This window comes from Denticeps clupeoides, chromosome 20 (assembly GCF_900700375.1).
Source record: "Denticeps clupeoides chromosome 20, fDenClu1.1, whole genome shotgun sequence".
Classification (NCBI taxonomy): Eukaryota; Metazoa; Chordata; class Actinopteri; order Clupeiformes; family Denticipitidae; genus Denticeps; species Denticeps clupeoides.
The window spans coordinates 6,848,008-6,872,082 of NC_041726.1; the positions used below are offsets into that span (position 1 = coordinate 6,848,008).

Consider the following 24,075-nt stretch of genomic DNA (forward strand, 5'->3'; position numbering starts at 1 on the left):
TCTCATTTTTTTCTGATATGTTCCTGCTTTACATACCTCTCTCCCTGTATTATATGACCAAGAGAGGGTCAACTCTGAAAGTGGGGTGGTTTTGAGGCACAATAATTTGGTAGTTTGATTGGGGCTGCAGGGTTTGGTGTAGTTTTTGAAGTTAAGGCGTGTTGTTGTCACTTGCACCGGGGGTGGGGTAGTTCAGTCGGGGTGCCTGGGTTGAATTGGGGTAGCTGGCTAGGGTCCTGTTTGGTTTGAATAGAAAAAATACAGTAGAATCCAAAAAATAAATAACAAGGCGAATTTCATCTAGATTTCGCAGTGCTCTGGTGGTGTGTTTGGGTTTGGGAAGATAGGATGTTCACTTAGCTTGGGTTGTTGAGTTATGTTGGTGTGTGTGTGTGGGGGGGGGTAGTTTGATGTAGCAAGTAGCTGTGACTGTGCAGTTGTATTGGGGTAAGTGGGTGTAACTAGTAGCTATGGCTAGGTAGTTGGGGTATTTAGGTGTAACAAGTAAGATAGGGTCTTGGCTTTACTGAACCCCTAACCAGGCTACTCGGTCAATAACTAAACCCCCTAACGATCAAACACAATGATCAAAGCTGTTTGTGTTGAGTACTATGGGATATCATCAGCTTCAGACATGATCTGGCTGTTTTTCTTTGTGGTTCTTAGTTGAACCGGTACACTAGTGTAATTAATATAGCCGGACAAGTTACAGACACTTTGTTTTCAGGAGGAGAGGAAAAGGAAGGGGCAGGGTGTGGCGAGCAGAATGAGGCAGAAGTGGAGTGGTCATGTGATCAGTGACCACGCAGCCGACGAATGTCCGTCCGTGTGAATCCTGTACTTTGCCAATCAGAACACACATGATCACGACTGTCATTAAATCAGGATGTACTGAGACTGGAGCTTTACACACACACACACACACAAGTATATATTTGGGTGTGTAAGTGTGTGTGCGCACCCTGTATTAGAAGCGAAGCTCCAAATCACTGTGTAAAGAGGGATTCTGTAGATGGAAATGAGAGTACAAGTGTGTGGAGAAGGCGAGAAAGGACTTCGTTTCCTAGAAACTGCTGCCGTTCTTGGTAGACGGGGGAGGTGGAGTTCGGGAGGAGGCGGCAGAAACAGTTTACATTTCAAAGATCCCCGCAGGACACCAGAAGCCTTGTTTGGCCGGGCTGCTTTTCCAGGACAACAGCTAACGTGGCCTTTGGAAACCCCCATCTGCAGTCATTTTTGTTTCTGCTCCATGGTGGAACTGTTGAAAGCAAATTCCATAAAGTGATTGTGACACACGTCATTAGTCACGGAGGCCATCGACTACAGATGCAGGGTTAACAGAAACTCAGCACTCTTGCCCAAACACTGGCAGTTGCACTTCCTTTTTCGGGGCTGACTCGGACCGCCTCTGATTGGCTGCGGGCCGTGTTCACAGGCGCCGTGATTGGGCGAGGCTGGTGGCCACGAGCCGGGCGAGTGCGCTGCTGAAATTCTGACAGGAGTGTCTGGAATGAGCCCATCGGTGGGGAATTCTGACTTTATGGAAGAGCCTAAACTAAGTGTCTCATTTCTCTTATGTCCCCTATGCAAAAATGCTCAATTTAATGTGATTGGAATACTGACTCTGGCACAAACTGTTGTCTAATCAAAAAAAGTTTTTTTTCTGTTTTACTTTTGCTTAAGAACTGTTTGGTCCTATAATGTTGTCTTTACCGAGAGATTTCTTCATGTATTCTTTATATTATTTTAATGTAATCACTTTCTTTTGTGATAAAATGTCTACTAGTTCTGATTCACGGTGAATTGAAGTTACTAATGAAGATGTTCCAAAAAGAGCTGGAGTCCTGGTTGCAGGGGAATCCCGTTTGTGTGTGTGAACCTTGTTCGGGCTCATTATTTGGCAGGAAGGATCTGCTGATCTTTCTCCCCTCTGTCCATTGCCAGGGTTACGGCACATGCATCTGCCTGCCTCTCGCGGTTCCTGCCAGTGACCCGTCTCACCACCACATTACTTACAACCAGACACGCGATGGAGACGTGATGGAGCCATGAAGGAGCCGAGGGAACGATTGGGGTCTGCCAGCCAATAGGAGCAGCCATGCCATGGAACAGCCAAGATGGACAAACACAGAGGGTGTTGAGATCTTTGAAACATCTCAGTAATACACACAAGCACTCACGCACATGTCCTACAGCCAGCGCTCCCAAATTAGCGGCAGTAATCCTAATTCCAAAGTCTTAATCCCCCGGAACTTTCCACTAGCTGAAGCACCAAAAAAATGGAGACCAATTGCAGCCGTTTCAGCTTGGATGGCAGGAGCTCTGCCTCCGGGTGAGAGCCACATAAAACGTGGGGTGCAGGACAGGTGCCTGTCTGTTTTCTGACAGACAGACGGACACGGAGGGGACACAGGTTTAGGCTAAGAGACACGTTGTATTCTTTACATTATCATTATCAGTGGATTCATATTCTATTTGTACTTCCAGCTGCTGTGACAGGCAGTGGTGGCACTGAGGTCACAATGACAAAAAACAGACAGGGACAGATGGAGAGACAGGTAGCGACAAAGGCGGGTATGATGGAAAGACGCGTCAAATACTGTAGATAGAAAGATACAGAGGAGCGACAGGACAGATGGAGATACAATAATAGACACTAATGGAGAGAGTCACAAACAAGGCGAGAGACGGGTACAGGTAGGGACTGAAGTAAAGACAGAGAGACAGGTGGTGGTGAAAAGAAAAAACAGGAACAGATAGAGAGACAGTTCCGATGGAGAGACATGTTGGCCAGGGAGAAGATTACAGAGGGAGGGACAGGTCAGGTACAGATTCTGAGATGTTGGACAGAGAGACTCCTCTGCATGTGTCTCTGCCGAAGCTCCGTTAAGAGGACAGGTCGGCCGCTGTTATCAGAGTGGGAACATCAGAAAAACCTCCCTGATAAACGTTGATCCGACACCGCTGTTGTGGCAACATGTCCTCTTGTCCACAAAACAGGGCCCGATGACCGTAAAGCAGAAAAGAAGCTCAGTCCTTCTTACATGGAACATGTTCCTCACAGTAATCGCTTTCTAAGAAAAGGTCCGGTCATGCATACAGTGGTTGGCACGAGCAGCCGTGCCTGCCCACACTTGGCAGGGTTGACTCTGTACCCACAGGCAGCTGGGCGGAGCCCCACTCCGATCCACTAAACATTGAGTTATTTTAGGCTCTTAGTCCGTCACCTTTGACCTGTTTTTTTTTTCTATAATAACTTGCACAGTTTTACCACATTGAGTGCATTGTTATCAATTTATACTAATTTATACTTTACACATTTTCCCCTCCCCTCCCAGTAGCCCCGCCTCTTCATGCCTGAAGCGACTATCTGCATTTTGCTTCACGTTTAGCCACTTTGCGTACTTTGCACGATGCTACTGTTTACCAGGGGACCTCAGGATTCAGGATTTGAACCTGCGACCTTTCGGTTACGAGTCCACTTCCCAGCCTGCTAGGCCACCAGTCAGTCACAATCACCAGCCAGTTAATGGCAAGCTAGAGCCGGCTGTTTGCCACGAGCAAGAACTAACGATTTGTTGCCGCTCCACTCCTCAAACGAGATATATGTTAGCAGCGTAGATTAAAGCCGGCCTGCTCTGTGCTGTGCTCTGAGAATGGTGCTTTCACTGCAATTAAAGAAAGTGAACAACGGTGACACAACGAAATGTGTCCTCTGTATTTAACCATCACCCTTGGTGAGCAGTGGGCAGCCACGACAGGCGCCTGGGGAGCAGTGTGTGGGGACGGTGCTTTGGGGCAGTGGCGGCCTAGTGGTTAAGGAAGTGGCCCTGTAATCAGAAGGTTGCTGGTTCGAATCCCGATCGGCCAAAGTGCCACTGAGGTGCCACTGAGCAAAGCAGCGTCCCCACACACTGCTCCCCGGGCGACTGTCATGGCTGCCCACTGCTCACTAAGGGTGATGGGTTAAATGCAGAGGACAAATTTCACTGTGTGCTCTGTGTGCTGTGCTGCTTTGTGTATCACAATGACAATGACAATCACTTCACTCACTTCTGTGTCACCTCTGTGGCACCTTGGCAGCTCGGGACTCAAACCGGCAACCTTCTGATCACGGGTCAGGTTTTCAACCGGCTTTACACTCTGACAGCAGCGAACGAGCAGGTCGCTGACAAAAAAAAACATATTTCTTCGTCCTCATGATAATGACTTGATCATGTCAAACATTACTGTTAACCATTAGTTCAGCACGACTTTGCCCCAGGCTGCTTGTGCCTCACCTGCCTGACACAATCACTGAACGATGGGGAGGGTTTTCCACCAGTCCCGCTGCTGCCTGCTCCTGAAGCTGCTTATGATGATGACCATAATGTGCAGAGATTTGTGAAGACATTTTTTAGCCTCTGTTGCCGCCATAGGGCATGTGTGTTCAGCATAGTGTATTGTATAGTGGGTCTAGGAGGACGTTATTTCCGTGCAACCTTACCCACCTCGGCCCTGCAGATGAACCTGCAAGACTTTCCAGACGGAGTGCGTTGCATCGCGGTTACAGGTGGCTCCAGAGACGTCAAACGCAGTGTTCTGGGTATCGGGTTCTTAAACTGGTCTGTTACTGGAGCAACGGTGTACACCTAAGGCCCAACTGGACACCAGATACTAGATGCAACTGGATGCCAGCGATTGTCCAGTGATTTCACCACGACTCCACACCAGGGACCGTAATCTGTACAGGCCAGGGACCACTAGCTGAGATGCTGAGCGTCCCTGTCCTGAGAGGCCGAATGAACTTTAAAAAAGGACGCAGGTCTGAAAAAAACACTCGTGTAAACACATGTAATGTAATATTCTAATTATAGAGTTCCAGATGGAAAAATTCAGACCAGCTGATCTCAGATCAGTTATATTCAATGTGAGACTGATCCTGGATCAGCAGTTTTATAGACATGAGCCCAGAGGATACAGGAAAATGTATCTGCTTTACTTCTAATGGCTTATTTATTATAAATAAGCTCCACTTGAAATATAGATGGATAGACCATTCCACCATCGGAGAACCCTGCACCGGGATTCTACGTATAGAATATACTGTACATCTATATTATTTATATTTATAGTTCTTTTTAATCCAGTTTATAATTACGAATCGTTGTGTAACAATTTCACAGCACCGATGTCACAGGATAAAGTGACCATGTCATTACGCAGGGTGGAGCTGACCAGGGGAAGTGCGAGAAAACGATAAGAGCTAGCAGACGGAGCAGAACGTGAGCTGGGCTCGGGCTGCACGGGTGGAGATAGGACAGATGACGTCCGGTCCAGCCCTCCCGTTAATGTCACACATCCTGATCTTCGAGCCTGGCTGCAATTCGTTCATTTCAAACCACTACTCCAATTTTCATATTTCGTTTTAATTTGGAGAGTGGCGTGTTTCAGACGCCCTTATCCAGAGGAACTTGATCAGTGGTTTCAGGGACAGTCCCCCCTGGAGACACTTGCTCCAGGAGAGTAACTGGGGTTTGAGCCTGTGACTTTGTTATCATCTTCTGGTTCATAGGCGGAAGTGTTACCCACCAGGCTGATTTACATAGTCCGACATTGACCTCACTGTGTCATTATTTTTGGAGAACTGATTGTGGATTTCAATGATTTAATTAAATTACTTAATTACGTATTTTAGAATAATGTATTTTAATAATGCTAGTGTCCATCCTACTGCTGTCATTATGTCCATTTCTACATGAAACCCAATGATATGAAGTCATGTGACCAAAAAAGTTCCCAGTAAACGGTTACCATTTAAAACTTGTTTATTCATACATGCATATAAAAAAATGAACCCATGGGATTCAAAGTACAAAAAAAAATACTCTGCATTGCATACAAAAATCTGAATCTTTTACAAACCTCCATTCTGATATGTTAATCCCACCCACTCTGTAGAAATCTGTGGGCAGAGTGCTGGGGTGAAATGCACTTCTTTTTGACTCTCGGGCCATTTTGGGCACTTTCAGCATCAACATCTTGGTGGCAGGAGATAGAAAACGTTTCAGCCCTTTAAAGGTACATGTTCTGTAGTCTGCACGCCGAACACATTACATGGAAGACAAGAAATGAAAAACCTCGCTGTGCAGAGACTTACAGAGCAACGTGCAGCCACATAAGAAAAGGTGCATTACCATCATCATAATCATAATCATCATCATCATCATCATCATCACCACCACATAACAAATACAGTCAGTTCAATACTGAGACTCAAGTGGTCTCGATTATCAGTCTCTGGAATCCTTCACAGGCATCATTACAGCAGTCCATCCTGCCATCTTTGCAATCAACCAAATCACAACGCGAGAGGACTGTGCCCTACTCTTCAATGCCCTACACTGAGAAAAGGAAGCAGAATGGAATGACTGCGTTGTCAAGAATGGACGCCAGCCCAGGACGGATGTGGCATGGAATGGCGGGCGGTGCAACGGTGGACTACGAGGCCTCGGCGCGGCGCCGGGACACGGCCGGGGACGTCCTCTTCTGAACCCGACTCTGCAATGTCCTTCAGCCACTGAGTCCGGAGGTGGAGCTCGTCAAGTAGAAAGCGGCAGGAAGAGCAATGCTGCTTCAGCAGACGGGCAGCATGCGGGCGTTCCCGTTGTACTCCTCATCCACCTGAGAACGACATCCACGGCGTGAGTGTGTGATTTAAGCCTGACTTTGTTGAGTGTATGAAGGTGTGTGTGTGTGTGTGTGTGTGTGTGGGCGAGATGGAGACTCACCTCTGAGTACGCTGGTGGAGGGAAGGGGAAGTGTGGCTCGTTCATAAAGATGGGGCTGTCGTCGCCATCGTAGTCGTCCAGCAGGGGCGTGAGGGGCTGGTCGAGCCGGACGTCTCGAGTCACGTCGCAGTAGCTCGGTGGTGCTGATGGCATGCGCAGGGACACCCAGCTGTTGGAGGCGGAGCCCACCGAACCCTCCTGGCTGCTCATGCTGTTGGTCCGGCTGCCGAAGCCGTTGTGTGGAATTGTGCCGATCACCAGCGGCAGCTCCAGCACCAACTTCTCACTGCCTGGGATGTGCACGTAGATCTAGGAAAAAAAGAAGCAATGCAGGACTCTGCATTAGAAACCTTCTCAGACCTCATCACCCACTTTCCATAAAACAAGCCAGGAATGCTGGAAATAAAACCCAACTCACCATAAGCGCATACTCCACGCGGATGAGGTTGCAGCCCAGGATGGAGGGCTTGATTTTGGGCACCCGGATGGTCTTCCCCTGCCAGGCATCACACATGCCGGAGATGATGTGGTTCCCGCGGACCGAGGAGAGCTTCTGGCGGCAGATTTTGGTTCGTCCGCCAGCCTGGTACGTGTGCTTGGCTATGATGGCGGCCTTGGGCACCACAATGCGTGAGCAGGTGTTCTCGAACCTGGCGTCAATGCAGATTTCCTCGCCTTCACAGAAGCCACGCCTACAGATTTTGGCATTGAGGGACACCTGGCCATCAGGGATGAACATGCAGGTGACCTTTTTCTCCTTTGCTCCTCCTGTGGGGGCCTATGACAAATACACATAAAGAAAGATCAGCTTTTAGTCTAATTTTTGCAAACTACATTTTAAACAAAGTAGTCCTTTTATATAAGATGATCAGAAATAAATCCACCTTCCAAGAGTATTACAGCTGAGCAGGATGTGACACAAGGCTCTCGCTACACCTCCCGTTAATCCCTAAAGCCACCCGAGGACGTAACTCAAGGGCAGCCAGACTCACCAGCAGGTCGGGGGTGTTCACGTCCAGAGGTTCCTCCACCTCAAAGTTCTTCTTGACCTCCTGCGGTGGGTGCGAAGGCCTCTCCATCACTGCCTTCACGAAGTACTGCACATAGCCGAACTTGCCCTTGTAGGAAGAGACGATTTGCCTGCAGGCGCGGGAGAGAACTGTGTTAATACGGTTACAGTGATGGTACACAGGCTCAGGCGTGGCAGAGGAGAGATGCTCACCCCTGCTGCGGGAGCTCGAAGCCGAACATGTACTCGTACTTATTCCCAGGTCTCAGGATAACGGATCCATCAGTGTCTGGTAAAAAAAAAAAAAAATACAGAAGACCAGTTAAAACGACTCAGGAATACAGAAATCATAAATTTTACAACTATATCATTTTAGGGGCCAGGACGACCCCCATGGCACAAATGAAGTGCTGACCTCTGACCTCTCATAAAGTTAAATCTGTCTCCCATAAACCGGTATCATTATTGTGACACGTAACATCCAGAAATAAAACAATTATACCACGATCAACCCCCTTAAAGACCACAATACAGACTTCCGGTGTAATGAACGGGTTCATAAACAAAAAACGGACGATCAACGTCAACAAGCAGAAGAGTTCCCATCCGAAGGGAAGAACCGTACCTGCTGGCTGGTCGTCCAGGTGCACCACCTCCTCGTACCTCAGGTAGTCAACCTCTTCCCGGCAGCGCTGCTTGCCTTTAGGGTACTCCACCTTGGCGCAGCCGATGCCCAGGACCCTCATCGCGGACACCCGAGTCATCTCGTTCACCTCCACTACGACTCTGCCCGCCACTTTGTCTCCGCTGCAGTAAAAAGCCTTGGTAGGGTCGCTGAAGACGACCTCGAAGGTCTTCAGCAGCCTCTTGGTCATCGCCACCATGGTCGGTTCTATGTGGATCAGATAAAGCCGAGTTTGATACAGTCGGTGGGAGTTTTGGTGCTTGCTTTTATTCCCTTCTCGCTCATTTGTCTGACGTGAACCACAGAGCGCCGGACTCGAACTCGGATTGCGCGGCGCGCCTCGGCCGCCGCTTTTATACGCGGAAGCCGCACGAGGTTGTTTACCGCTCCAGCCGGGCCACGCGGGCGAGCAGTGCGCTGCGCGGCCCGGCGCGTGAACACCGCTCCCATTGGCCGAGCGCATCCGTGCACCTCGACGCTGGCCAATCAGCGGGCGGGAGCGGCGCGTGGACACCTCGTGCACGGCAGCTGTCGGAGGAGGCGGAGCGGAGGGGCGTGGCCAGCGGCGAGACCGGAGAGCGCGTAGCGGTGCGAAAAGAGGAGAGTCCCGAAAAGACGCGTTACTCACCGAACAAAACAGCGGGCCGAGGGTACAGCCTGTCCCGGGACACGTCACGTCACGTCACGTCACGCAAAACAGAAATCATTACAAAATGGCCATTTTACATTTACAGGGGAAGCATTTGGCAGACGCCCTTAGCCAGAGCAATTTACGACGTGCTTTCATGTTACTATTAATGAAGAGATCAGTTCTAGTTCACTAGGACCCCAAATATGACATATTTTGTCAAGACAATAAGAAAGTTACAAGTTAGTCTAAGTATTGTCTAAAGAGTAAAGTCTGAGCTTGAGGGGAAGTTCATTACAGCACCAAGGGGCCAAGACAGAGAAGAGACTAATGACAAAATGACCATTTAACGAATTACTGAACTCATGTTTTATAGGATGAATGCACTCATGTCAGAAATTCATGTGTGGGTGTATTAGATTTAGAGCAATAGCTCTCAGGGTTTAAATGTCCCCTACTATGATTTGTTTTTTGTTGCTTTTATATCGGTCATAGTGGTCCCCTAATACTGTATCTGAAGTCTCTTTCTGACATCACAACCACTTTTAACCAGTCCCACAAGGAGATTTCCCCAGGACGTGCCATTTCGGTGTCTGTAGCTTTAAATGCTAATGGGGAGGTGAGAGGCGGGACAAGGAGGCGAGCGGCCTATAGAAGTCGAGCGGGAATTGCCGGAAATTGCGTCATCAGCACCAGTCACCAACCACAATGTTTGGTGCAGACATGAAGTCGTGTCTGCGTTTTTCAGGAAAAATATTGCCTTGATGGTCGGTGGAGACAATGTTTTAGGGAGCGGTGGGAAATTCTCTGGGTGGACAAAGCATGAGAAAGTGGAGGTATCCTTTCCACTTATGACAACATAAGGAGACAAATTCCTGATCTGACCATCTGAGCTGCTGCAAAAGCACTCTTTACACCCATCACCATTTCTAGCCACTTCAGGACCATAGACAGGCTCTAGGATCTCGTATTAATGTTAAATAAACTCACAAAGTGAACATTTCATAATAGGGGACCTTTAATGTTTACATCACCACACTCTTGACTAAAGTATAATTATGAGTTTTATTAAGTTATTATTTTTTTTATTGTTACCCTCATCTGGCACCAGAAACTGCAATACAATAAATAAATAACCTATGTCCCTTTAGGGGCTCCGTACATCTGAGTATTCAAAGCAGATTTTCCCCCCTATTCTGTTTATGCCCTGCTTTTAAACTGTATTGTAAAGGCTGCCCTGTAAAAAAATCAACCTCAAGCAGATAAAATCAGTACAAAATGAATAAATAAAAAAACAGACCTGTGCATACTGCAGTGTTATGCTTGGAAATCCTGTTTTTGGCTCCCCTTGGAGAACACAGCTCAGGGCCCTTTAACCTACATCCCATTCATAGGATTTCTGATATTCCCCATGTCCAGATGTGAACTTGCTGCATTGTTATATCCTTTTTCCCAATTAGCATAGAAAAAAAAATTCAGTTTCTTATTTGTTTTTGATCTCAGTATTAGTCTAATTGATCTCAGTATTAGCAATGACACTTGAAGGCCATTTACACACCATGCCAGAAATCCTGCAAATTAAAAAGAAAATCATAATCGTAAAGTCAGTATTCAAAAGTGCACGAATCTGCATTTTTCTTTTGTTACACATACTTTGTAAAATGCAGCGCACAATTCACATTACAAACCTGTTACAACACGAACATTTACTTAAAGAACTTTTTTAAAAATAATTAACTCAGTCTGTACGTTACAATGATCACCCCAATGGTGTAAGTATGCTTCTGTGAAGCCGCCAGGTAACAGGAAAAATGCTAGAGCGCCACCCAGTGGTAGATTAGAATGAAAGGGAAAACAGACAAGGAAGAAACAGAATTCCCAAAACAAATAATACAATTAGGACACATATAACCGTTTGAACAATGGCATATTTCATTCCATTTAATATTTAATGATAGAAAGAAATTAAGAGTTAGGGACTAACATCAATTATATTCAGATAGAACGGTTTGTGGTTTGGAATCCTGATAAAGCAAATTAATCACATGTGTCATGAAAATGTTAATGGAAATGTTTGTCTTTTTATACAACACTATTACGAATAGTTTTGAAAGGAAGTGAGTCTACAGACATGGACAGTTGTGTAAGCACTGGTAAGTTTTGGATCTTGGCAAATATGCTTGTTTACAATATTTGTTAGCAATACAAGGAATTTTTATTGTGTGTCATATGTTGTGTCTATTGTAACAAGTGTTATACGTGAGCTGCTCCACTGTGCCTTCTTAATTGCCACTCGGGCACAAATAAAGATATTTGAAATATAAATCGAAGTTTCAGCATTAAAAGGCTTTTTCATAAGTAAGAGTTGTACTGTACTGTACTGACAACTCTATATTGTATGGTTAGTTCATTGTCTATTGTTCATTGTATCTTCTTGACAAATCTATACAAAGTGAAGTGATTGTCACATGTGATACATAGCAGCACAACACACGGTGCACACAGTGAAATTATAGTGTATTTGCATTGTTCTATCTGTAATAGGAGTGTAGTTTAAGTTAATTTCAGATGAAAAATACCCGTATGTAGATTACACTTTAAACATAAATTAACCACTTCTCTAGCAATTTATTCGCGTCCCGGTTATTGGAAACCAAGACAATAAAAATCGCTTCTCAATTTTGCCGGATATGGTGCTTTAATTCTGTATTCCACCTTGGCCCTGATAGACGCTCATTCATTTAAAAGGAGCGCTAGCCCATTCCAAGATGGCGGCTATATTGACGCATTCGCTTCCATGTGATTAAAAAAAAAACACACGCGAGAAAGTACTTCCGGTCGAGAGGTCACAGAAACATGGCGGCCTGCATGGAGTTGTACTGCTGGAAAGGCGATTGGGGTTTACCGTCCGTGGACAGCGACTGTTTAACTGTTTTGGTAAGTTGAACGTACAAACGTCGTTTACCGGTGACTTCGACCCTGCTGACAGAACCAGCGCTTGATCTCAACCCTTTTGGTTTAAACTGGTATTTTTATGCGAGGCCGTGACAGCACCCACTTACAGCACCCTGATGGTTTCAGACCTATGCCAAGTTTGCCGGAGCGCCTCTGAAAGTTCACAAAATCACCAACCCGTGGCGGAGTCCCACAGGTGAGCGTCGTGACCATCATGTCGTGAAGGTGGAGGAGTGGCTGTCGACATCTGAATTACAGTTCTTCTGTTCCCCAGGCTCCCTACCAGCTCTGAAGACAGAAGATGACGGCAGCGTCTCCCAACCCAGCAAGATCATCATCAGCCTGAGAAAACAGGTGAGTCCCGCAAACACGCCTGTTTACACACAGAGAGTGTCAAGGCGCGGCTGAGAATATTACTCTTATGGCTACGAAAACCGTAAGAGTTCTCTTGACTGCTTTTTTGCCTCTTATTTTCAGAAGTACAACGCCGACTATGATCTCTCAGCGAAGGAGGGCGCCGACACGCTGGCGTTCGTTTCGCTGCTGGAGGAGAAGCTGCTGCCTGCTCTGGTGAGGCGGATGAACAGAACCGAGCTTCTCATGTGCATAAGCACCCCTCTTCAGCGTAGTCAGTCTGAAGCTTGTCCAAAGCACTGAATTGTGCAAGTGTTGTTGTTTTTTGTCTTCATTTGCAGTTAAATGCAATTGACTGATTATTCCTGGTTTAAGAAGGTGTGACTAGTGTCTGTTTAATATGACCAATAGAACCAATCGAACAAGTCTGAGGTTGAGATCCAAATGCGGTTTATTTTTTTTCAGTTAATGTCAACGCACCCAGACATGGACCAGAACCTCCATTACAGATTTAGCAAGACCTTTTGTTCACTTTTTCTCACAGCAAAAGGCGCCTGAGAGCCCAGTCTTCCTGCCATTTACATCCGGCTGGAATGCTGATTCCCGAACCGGCACACTGCTCCACGGGGTCACTTTCCTCTGCTTTTCCCGTTTTCCTAGATCTACGCCCTGTGGGTGGATGCGAAGAACTACGTGGATGTGACGCGGCGCTGGTACGCCGAGAACATCTCCTTCCCGCTCAACTTCCTGCTGCCCAACCGCTTCCACAAGCAGCAGCTGGAGAAGCTGCAGCTACTGAGGGGCGACCCGATGCTGGAGCCTGGGGATGAGCTGGAGAAAGAGGTGGGGCTTAACCGGACCCACTGCTGCTGTGACCTTTTGACCTCGTGATGACCCCTTAGAATGGATGTGTGTGTGTGTGTGTGTGTGTTCACTCAGCTATACAGAGAAGCATTCGACTGCATGACCCTCTTGTCTCAGCGGCTGGGTTCACACAAGTTTTTCTTTGGAGATTCGTAAGTGAACCTCTTACATGCATGCATGCACACACACACACACACACACACACACACACACACACTCTACATGCTTTGTGTGTGTGTGCACAGGCCATCCTCCTTGGACGCGTATGTGTTCGGCCACCTCGCCCCGCTACTGAAGATCCGGCTGCCCAACAGAAAGCTGCAGCACCACCTGACCTCACTGGAGAACCTGCAACAGTTCTGCACCAACATCCTGCACCTCTACTTCCCCTCAGAGGTCAAAGGTCAGCCTTGGTTCGAACCAGCTCCGCTCAATCCAACATCCGCATGACTCATGTCACGTGACTCCTTAAGTGTCCCTTGCATTCCTCCCAGAGTCCCCGAGTTGCAAGCCGTCCGTCCGGAGTGACAGCAGCGACCTGGACGACGAGCCCCACAAGAGACGGAACCAGATCCTCTCTGCCCTGGTAGCGCTGGGCGCCATGCTGGGCTATGCGGTCATCACGGGGATCGTCACCATCAAACGCGCACAGACTCAGGCGGCGCTGGAGGGTGGTCACCATGACAACGATGATGGAGAGGACGAGGAGGACTGACATACCAAAGCCAGGACGGAGCAGCGTCGACCTTCGGTTCAGAAGCAGGGACCTTATGGTCAACTATGACCGTCATTCAGAGACACAGAGCCGTTGCCATGACGTTAGCGTCCTCTTTATTTAACGTGATATTTTACACTGGAGGACTGGAGTCCTTCTCTGCCAGGTGCTGGACGGCAAACGCAGTCCTGTGGATTTTTAGGTGGCTTCAGTTACGTAAAAAACGATACCATTTAATTTTTTTCTCAGCCGAGTGAGGATGTGAATACGACGCGGTTCTGTCTGAACTGATCTCTGTTGGGCCACAATTATTCAATAAATCCAGCCCAGGCAAACACGTGTCTCCTGTACATCTCTTCCACGTCCTCGACTTGCTTTTTGCCACATTTATCTTGTTTTTAGAAGCTTTGTCCACAAGAATGAGATAAATGTTCTCATTATATTAGCAGGTTATTCAGCTCGATTCTAATTTTCACCTTCCCACCAGTGTGCATTAGCATATTTAAAAAAAAAAGTTTAAAGTCATTGCACAGTCATACTTAGTTCAACAGTACAAATTGAGGTACAGTGCAAAATGCCATAATCAAGAATAGAAGTAAAATGTAACATGTAATAAATACAAACCTGTGGTATTTACCACCATTATTAAAATAGCCACTCAGGATAAAGGTGCTTTTCTTGTGGTGACACCAAACTGGAGCAGTTGAAGTAAGAAGAAGAAGAAGATTAATATCGGCCTCTGTCTAACACTGTCCATTTCATCGCGGTGGGCAACATTCACGTTAGACTCAAGACAGACTGGCACGATAACCTCATCAATTACCCCTCCAATACAATGAACTGTTTTTTTTTTCATGTTCTATTAATTATTTTTCATGTTTTATTCCACACACTTCTGTTAAAAGCAGAAATACTGAGAGGAGCTTCAAAAACTTGCAATGCCAGTAGTATCAGAGTGACGAAATGTGGAAAATAAATCTGGGCCGAGACTGCACTGTGTGAAGGAGCCCTGCGATCTTGACAGAAACTGGCAAAAATTCAGCTTCTTTTTTTTTTTTCAAAGCTTGAGGCGATACTGGGGATGGATACTGCTGGGACTTCATGGAGTGGGAAAAAAGCTGGAGGAAAGACAGAAAACGCAGAAGTTGGTGACAGAAGTGTTAAGTTGGCAGGTCTAGAACCTCAAGGTACGACCAGCAGTTTCCAGCATTGCGATTATTCCAACAATGTGATTATTACTATAATCCCCCCCTCTGTCCTTTCGTATTTTTGATAAATATGATCATCTAATGAATAAACCCAGCCACTGGGGACAACAAAATGTGTCCTCTGCTTTTAACCACCAGCCTTGGTGAGCAGTGGGCAGCCATGACAGGCGCCCAGGGAGCAGTGTGCGGGGACGGTGTCTTGATCAATGGGACCTCAGTGGCAGCTTGGCAGGTCGCAACCCTTCAGTTACGGAGGTCTGGGGCTGATGCATCCACCGTAGGAGTTGTTTGGTGGTGGACAGACCTGCAACCCTGGAGATGCTGTGGCCACGTCAGCCACGCCAGCTTCAAAGACAAAATGTTGCCATGTCCTACTGGTGAGCGTGACCCTAACGTGATCAGCATATGGTGTATATGATATATAACGGCTGTTCTGCGGCACAGAACTGTCGCACGTCTCACAGTTTTTGGGAGGAACGTGGGGGAGATATGTCGGATGCCTGGGTGCAGTGACAGCGAGTGAAGTGTTTGATGGATTGACGGGTGCGTAGGTGCTTCCTCCAGTGTTGTGTCTCCGCCAGCACTTTAATCACACAGGAGGCAACGGTATAAAAATACAGAGTGGCGTCCCCTCGAGACACAAAAATAAAAAAACCCTGGAGAAGCTGAGAATTCTCTCCAGTTACTTCTCCACGTTGACAGAACATGTTATTTTGTGTTTTTGGATCTGTGTAAGAATGTCTCAGGACGAGACGTTTATCTCTATGATGACACAGCGGGTCCTCTAGGAGATGCTGCTGCTGTATCAGTACTGTTTATGCTAGTGCTGCTCTCACTTGCATATGGGTGAATATGGGTGTGTGTATGTACGTGTATTCCTCAAATTCTTTGCACACTTAACACAAAGTGTGTGTGTGTATTGTGGTAGACATAGTCAACAATGGAGTGGTCCAACAATCACAGTCCCAAATTCAACTAGAGATAATGCAAGGCAAAAATAAATAAAAAAAAACAGTACTGTTGGTTTGTACTTTAAGTTTTTAACATGATATTTTTTGCACAGGGTGGAACATAAAATATGAACTAAAACTAGTAGTGGTTACGTACAAAGTTTTATTTAAGACTTTAATGTACAGTGCACATATTCATTAATTTCATTAAATATGCAAAACAATTTTCATTAAGACAAGATGTCTTTTTTTATGAACACTAGGGGGCGACATGAGTCTGCGCTGACACTAGGGTTGCCAGGTTGTCTATTTTCACACCGATTTTGTATTCATCTCATGTACGACCATAGTCTCATATTCTATATATAGAATAAACACACAGACACAAACACACACACACACATATTTATACATACGCACAACTTTTTTTTAAATTGAGAGTATTTTTGAAAACAATTAATTTATGGAGAAACCGTATTGATGTGGCTCCATCAACCTCATGGGTTTGACAAAAAAATTAACATGTGCAGATCACATCTTTGATGTGCTTGACATGCTGTTTTCCTAAATGTGCTACATGAATAAATAGAACTGAACCCACCAGAGGGAAGCGTGGTCATGGCTCTTCTGCCAACGGGAGGGTTTGAACAGGGAAGGAGTGAGAGCGCATCAGGGCAACGTGTCCTCGGGGCGTGTTGTGTCCATTAGGACAGCAGAGTGGGGTCTCGGCATGTCTCCTGTTCTAAACCCTCCCCTCTTATTTTAACTGGAGCCTCTCCTTTTGATGGCTGTCCCATTTAATTTTTTTCTATAATCTCTCTGCATTCAGAGCGCGCTCGTGCTCCCTCTCCTTTGAAACACGGACAAAAGGCCGCTTTTGTCACCCCCTCGGCCTGGACAAAAACAGACATTCATTTCATATCAGTGGCCCGTCGCAGAGAACAGGGAAAAGTGCTTTTCCTGGCCAGGGATAAAAGCTGCCCCAGGCCGGAGCTGCAGCATCCCTGGATCTCGTGCTCATTCCGGCTGGCAGCGGTGTGCGCCGCTGCCCTCTGACCTTCACAGAGTAATGCGGGGAATGCCGCATCTCCTTCTCCTTTTTTTTGTACGTAGGAGCAGGGGAAACAGTGCGCCTGGATGAAAGTGCAGGATTAGTTTTAACCCCGCTGTTGTTTTTGTTCTTGTCTGGATGTTTGACCCTAGGGGAGATGTTTCCGGGCAGCCAGCCATCAGGTTTGGGTCCCAGTGAACGTTGCCCGGGTAGGTGGGGTCCAGGGGAAAGGTGTAGTTGGCAGCCGCTGCTGTAGGTGATTCAAATGACGAATCGTGTAAGAGCAGAAGGGCAACTTTCTGCGTGCATTAATTATTTTTCAACCCACAATCTCGCTCCTAATTAGGAGCCGCTGCTCCACCAGAGGCTAAATTTATTCTCACCAGATCAAATCAATTATTAAAAAAAGAGAGAGAATTTGTTATGCAGACTTCCTCCTTGCAAACCAGGACAGTTATGATTATACCATCATGCACTTTTTCTGATTAATGACAAAAATAAACACGCTGATCTTAACATTCTTCATACTTAAAAAATCTATCCATGCTGCATCAGCACTGCTAATAAACACAAACTGTCTATAACCAAAGTAAAGAAATGAGGGCTACATATAATTGATACAATTAATTGTTAATTAATTGTTTATAATGAACGTAAAATCGCTGCAAATAATTTAAAATATTTAGTTTACTGAATGCTCACAAGTAGGCATGGACAGTGGGCGTGTCTGCAATGCAGGGAGCACAGGAGTGGCAACCAATCACTGTTTCTCACTCGTAACAACAACATATGTTCTAAATCCGTAATAAACCCAACTGATTTGCCAAAGCTTTAGAGAAATTTGCATGAATGGTTGAGGTAACTTCCTGCCATGAGCAACATGAATCCATGGACGCAAACTCAGTTCACCAGCACATGACATCACCTCATACAACGTGAATGTTGATGCCTTTCCCACAACTGTCTCTGTAATAGTTCTAAATATTACAGAAAGCTTTAGTTTTAAGAATTTGTACATTTGCAAAATTTGTTAACATTTGTTAACATATTAATTTGTTACATTTCAAAACTGATTGACAGCCCTAATATATATTGACATATGTGCATGTATCACTGTAACCCGTGAACTTGCATTGTCTGACTTTGCCTTTGCGCATGTTTTGGGCTCCTTGCGAAATCTGAAACTCATGTAAGAATTATAATGAATTATATCATTGAAAGCCAATAAATCAAGAAGCTGGGAGTGTAATGTTAGTCAACCCGAAGTCCAGGAAGTAGCAGGGCAGAAAGATAAAGAAGGTGCAGAATGAGGTGGAAAGGCCAGGGTGCTGCTGGCAGGAGATTATAAAACTGGGATCTGCTGCGATAGGTCAAATAAAAGGCAAAAACAGGGACAGTGGTGGCCTAGCGGTTAAGGAAGTGACCCCATAATCAGAAGGTTTTGGGTTCGAATCCAAAGCCACCAAGGTGCCACTGAGGTGCCGCTGAACAAAGCACCGTCCCCACACACTGTTCCCCGGGCGCCTGTCATGGCTGCCCACTGCTCACCAAGGGTGATGGTTAAATGCACAGGACACATATCGTTGTGTCATCCTGTGCTGTGCTGTGTATCACAATTATTTTCACTTCACTTTCAAGACCTGAAGTTGAGTTTTTTTATTTTTAAGTCAGAAAAGTGTGTGTTATAGAGAGAAATATGGGTCAGGGGAAAATTAAAGATTGAGCGAGGGATGATTTAGTGGAGAAGAAAAGGCGCCAGTGAAGGGATCATACAGAAGAAAATAAATTCCGAGCATGTCGGGGGCCTTCTGGGAGCCTTCCCACAATCCTCTGCTTTGCGTGAGTCCACCACCACCACCACCACCACCCTGCCTTTCTCATGGGTTCTCCCTGCACTCGGTGCACCAGGGCAGGGGCTCTGACTGACAGGCGTTCCCCTGCCATAGTGCAGTTCTCCTCCTCCTCTCCTCCTGTGGCGCTGGCCACTTACTTTTGAATAAATGAAGAGATTCTACATTCATGAAGCATACGTAGTTTTAGCATAAATAACAATGTTTCGGAAACCACAGTACAGAATATGACGACTATCAATGCAATTCGATTTCAAATGGAGGACATCTTATATTTGGCCTCAGTTGAAATTTGTGACATGGGTGGGCTTAGAAGTCGTGAAAGGCAATGCTAAGCAGGGAGCAGGATGCAAGTGTCGTTTGCAACACGGCGCGAATTGTAAAAAAAAAATGCTCTAAGATCCACTGGTCTGGGGCTCACATGCCAGACTTTTGCAAATAATTAATAATACAAGAAAATTCCACACAACACCATACCATTACCAGTACTGATAATCGCCAACCAATTTTGTAGCCAGGGTGTTGAGAACCTAAGCTGCTTTGAGGACCACTAATTGTTCCCTTAAGTACCTGCAGCAGCTGGAAACCTGGCTTTAACATGAACATTTGACCCTCCTAACAAGGGGGAAACTGACCCGTGAAGGACCAGTATGGGTGGCGGGATTTCACGAATGTCTCAAAAGTAAGGAAAACGAAGGCCGTGTGACTCTAAAGCCAATGAGCTCTTCTAATTAGTGAAGTAATTAAAGGAGCTGATTAAACAAACAGCAGTCCTTCGCTCGCCTGTTTGAAGAGAGAATTGTCTGCAGCCACGAGGACCCCGGAGAAGGCCGCGCCTTCAGACCCTCGTCTGATCTGTGTAATCCTTATCGTTTTCACTTTGTTGTGATGGAGAGATAAGAGCTAGTCTGGGGAAATCATCCACTCCTTGGATCTGGAATGCGTTAAGCTGACCGTGATGCACCATGCACACACACACACACACGCACACACACTCACATACACACATAAACACATGTATGCACATACACAAACACCTCTTTTGGTACCAAGCACTGAAAATTAAAACCTGGGAGCTTGATGGATGGTTGCTGTCAATTGGACTGCTGTGCTGGGGGGAAGAAAATGATACAAAGCTTTCATTCACCTATATTCCATTTAATAAAAAGCTTACATCAATGCTGGATCTCAGTTAGTCAATATTTTATGGTTCCATTTTTTTTCCTTCAAACCATAAATAAAACTGAAAATGAATGTTTTTAATGGGCAACAAAGAGCATTTTTTATTGGTCCACACAGTGTTCTTGGGTGTAAAAACACATAAATAAATCCATCACTGCTTTAATCCACACATAAGACCAGATACTTGGCTTGGTTCTTGTGAGAATTAAGAAAATGATATGCTGGAATTCCCAATGGAATGGAAAATGTAGCACAGCTAAAAATCCCGATCAAATGTCTGGGTAATAAAACTCTTGGATATTTTAAATTTGCGATATATATATATATATATATATATATATATATACACACACACACACACACACACACACACACACACACACACACACACACACACACACACACACACACACATATATATATATATATATATATATAACTTTAATGCAGTAGTCATTAATGTGTCCAGTAAGTCCAGTAAGAGGTGACATTTTAAATTAAATGTAAATAATGAGGTTAAGAATGAAAAATATACTTAATATTTGTGCGGAAAAACAGATTAGCTGCTGTTTTCACCATCTATTTATTGGTTGTGTTTGCATTAAACTGGAACAGGTGGACAAGGGGACGTAATGGCTGTTATTCCGAATAAAGGTTAGCTGTCGGGGTCACTTTGCTGCAGCGGAAAATGACAAATGGCCCTGACAAGCCACTAAAAAGAAAAAAAAACCCAAATAAACAATAAAACGGCAGATTGTTCTCCTGCTGCCGGAGAAACAGTGGCCGTGTGGCATGGCTCCTATTAGGGTCAGAGGTCGCAGCTGCCTGTGAGTCACGAGGAAGACATGAGTCATGCTGTTTATGTCGGGGACCTGCATGTGGATGTTGGGCAGAGGGCACAAGCCAAACGGGAAATGAGTTAGCAAAAAAAAAAAAAAAAGACACCCAAACAAACAAACAACAAAAAGGAAGGCAGCGGGTGTCTCGTTTCAGACGTTAGTGTCTGGACTGGGCGTCTGTTTTCTTCCATCCTCTTTTTGGATTTGCGTCAGCCTCAGTGTCACTGTTAGATCGTTACGGCCGGACGCAGATGTGCTGGGTACAGCACCGATGGGGATGTTCGGCCATTGGGGACCAGAGTTGGTGACGCACGGCACAAGGAAGCACCGCATCTCTGTCCACTAAGCCCTGAGGGGAGTGTATTTGTGTATGTGTGTCTGTTGCATAACTGGGTATTGAAAGACATAACCATGGCATCAATCCGGGCTAAATCTGCCACCCATCACAAGCGTGTGCACATGTGTAAGAGGAGAAATCATAGGTGGGGGACTAAACAAGTCTGCGACTGAGCTACCAAAATTAGATGAAGGAAGAACACGTCCACAAAGTCTTGGACTTATCGCACTATGCTCAGATGAACATGTCTTTTTTTTTTTTTTTGTGAAGTGATTGTCACATGTGATACACAGCAGCACAGCACACGGTGCACACAGCGAAATTTGTCCTCTGCATTTAACCCATCATCCTGAGTGAGCAGTGGGCAGCCATGATAGGCGCACGGAGAGCAGTGTGTGGGGACGGTGCTTTGCTCAGTGGCACCTCAGTGGCCCCTTGGCGGATCGGGATTCGAACCGGCAACCTTCTGATTACGGGGCCGCTTCCTTAACCACTAGGCCACCACTTCCCAGTGGTTGGCCTATCGGGTAGGGAAATGGGTAAGGAAATGGACCCGTAATCGGAAGGTTGCTGGTTCAAATTGGCACCTTGAGTACCACTGAGGTGCCACTGAGCAAAGCACCGTCCCCACACACTGCTCCCCGGGTGCCTGTCAGGGCTGCCCACTGCTCCCGAGGGTGACACACTTTGTTGTGTCACCGTGTGCTGTGCTTGCTGTGCATCATAATGACAATCACTTCACTTCACTTCTCTTCAACATTGTGTGTGTTTTTCGCAGTGGGGTGGGTGTATTTTGTGAAAATACTGTATAAAACTTCCCACAAGGAAGTTTTAATTTAGTCTAAACATACAGTGATCACATAAATGAGCTCGAAATTAATATTATATTCCATTCCTTTTTACATAATATATGAATGCTATGTAAAAAAAAGCGTATAACATCAATTATTTGTAAACGCTAGTAAGTGTACAGCTAAGCAGCTTGTATACGGTGGTCTAGATAAATTCCACAGAGGGGGTTTTAGAAGCGTTCCGCGTGTAAATCAAGGACACCACCGTCGTTTTAGAAAGCGATGATCTTTTCTCAAGGGAAAACTTTTTTGTTTACTCCACACACACCCAAAATCACCCGCTAGCCACATCCTGCAAAACCCCCACTTGGCATGGCGACGCGTTCATTTGCGGCCACGTCGTTGCGAGCGTGTGTGTTCTTTACAGAGGTGGGAAAAGAGAGTGTCCATGTGGGTGGCCCTGGGAACCCGCGGGCGCAGTCCCCGCGAACGCAAGCGCTAACAGCCCCATAAGCTAGGAAGGGTGTGACACCGATAAACACACACCGTCATACACACTCGAACCACGCACATTGACTCTCATACAGTGTCATCCTATGTGAGAGTGTGTGTATGTGTAGCGCAAGTGGAGCAGCACTCAGCTAAAATGTAACCGCTAACACATAGCAAGCGCAACGTACGAAGGTTGGCACTTGTGAACCTGCATTTAGGGATGTATCGTCATGCAGATGACTGTCACCCTGGTTTGATCTCATCATCGTCTTTAAATATTCCGTATGACTAACAGGCCTTGGTCCTGGCTGTGTGGTAATGCGTCTGTGGGCGTCAGGGTTAAAAACCACGCAGAACACGTTGTTAGCACTAAACGTTGGGCAAAACCCCAAAAACCTCAAAGCTATTCCTTGCGCTGGCGCCTTTCCAACCCCCTCGTCCCAGCTTAAGACAATAATTGCCGTAGTACACCAGCCTGACTAAATTAGAGCGTGTGGAGCTTTAGTGCTTTAAAAATGTACAGTAAACGGACAAAGTCTTTTGTTGTTGCCATATGCTTATAGCTCTTGTGGGTGGAGTGTGTTGGGCCATACAGCAAAAAGCTGCAATTAAGCTAAAGAGTACATACACTCATCTGACAAGTTCAAGGGACATTTTGGACTATTCTGTAGAATAACAGTGCATCATTTCTGCTAGTAGGACAGGCTAGTTTTGTGATTAGAAAATGCTATGTTGGCGTCTCTATAATCTAGATACACAGGTACATACAGTACAGGCCAAAGGTTTGGACGCACCTTCTCATTCAATGAGTTTTCTTTGTTTTCATGACAATGTACGTTGGTAGATTCTCACTGAAGGCATCAACACTATGAATGAACACATGTGGAGTTACGTACTTAACAAAAAAAGGTGAAATAACTGAAAACATGTTTTATATTCTAGTTTCTTTGCTCTGATTACTGCTTTGCACACTCTTGGCATTCTCTCGATGAGCTTCAAGAGGTCGTCACCTGAAATGCTTTTCCAACAGTCTTGAAGGAGTTCCCAGAGGTGTTTAGCACTTGTTGGTCCCTTTGCCTTCACTCTGCGGTCCAGCTCACCCCAAACCATCTGGATTGGGTTCAGGTCCGGTGACTGTGGAGGCCAGGTCTCCACTTTTTGTTAAGTACATAACTCCACATGTGTTCATTCATAGTTTTGATGCCTTCAGTGAGAATATACCAACGTGAATGGTCATGAAAATAAAGAAAACATGTGAATGAGAAGGTGTGTCCGAACCTGTACTGTACATACATATAAACAAAAACATGCTTACTGACATACTTACTCACATATATACATATGCACTTAAATAATAAACCCTTCTGGATATTTTTCAAGCTATCTATCTAACTG

The 24,075-nt window shown here is 45.7% G+C and overlaps 2 protein-coding genes across 2 annotated transcripts; one reads left to right on the forward strand and one right to left on the reverse strand.

The window, feature by feature from the left end:
* Positions 1-5,789: 5,789 nt before the first annotated feature.
* On the reverse strand, positions 5,790-8,807 carry txnipa (thioredoxin interacting protein a). Its single transcript, XM_028964027.1, has 6 exons — positions 8,405-8,807; positions 7,993-8,068; positions 7,763-7,910; positions 7,189-7,548; positions 6,771-7,079; positions 5,790-6,663 (listed from the first exon to the last, which is right to left on the reverse strand). Exons 1-6 carry the CDS (start codon positions 8,661-8,663, stop codon positions 6,616-6,618), a joined length of 1,200 nt encoding a protein of 399 aa, XP_028819860.1. The 5' UTR covers positions 8,664-8,807; the 3' UTR covers positions 5,790-6,615.
* Positions 8,808-11,940: 3,133 nt separating this feature from the next.
* On the forward strand, positions 11,941-14,315 carry mtx1b (metaxin 1b). The gene is made up of 8 exons (XM_028964263.1): positions 11,941-12,029; positions 12,174-12,243; positions 12,322-12,401; positions 12,525-12,617; positions 13,062-13,244; positions 13,341-13,417; positions 13,511-13,668; positions 13,760-14,315. The coding sequence occupies exons 1-8, from the start codon at positions 11,949-11,951 to the stop codon at positions 13,978-13,980; spliced, it is 963 nt and encodes a 320-aa protein (XP_028820096.1). The 5' UTR covers positions 11,941-11,948; the 3' UTR covers positions 13,981-14,315.
* The last annotated feature ends 9,760 nt before the right edge of the window (positions 14,316-24,075 follow it).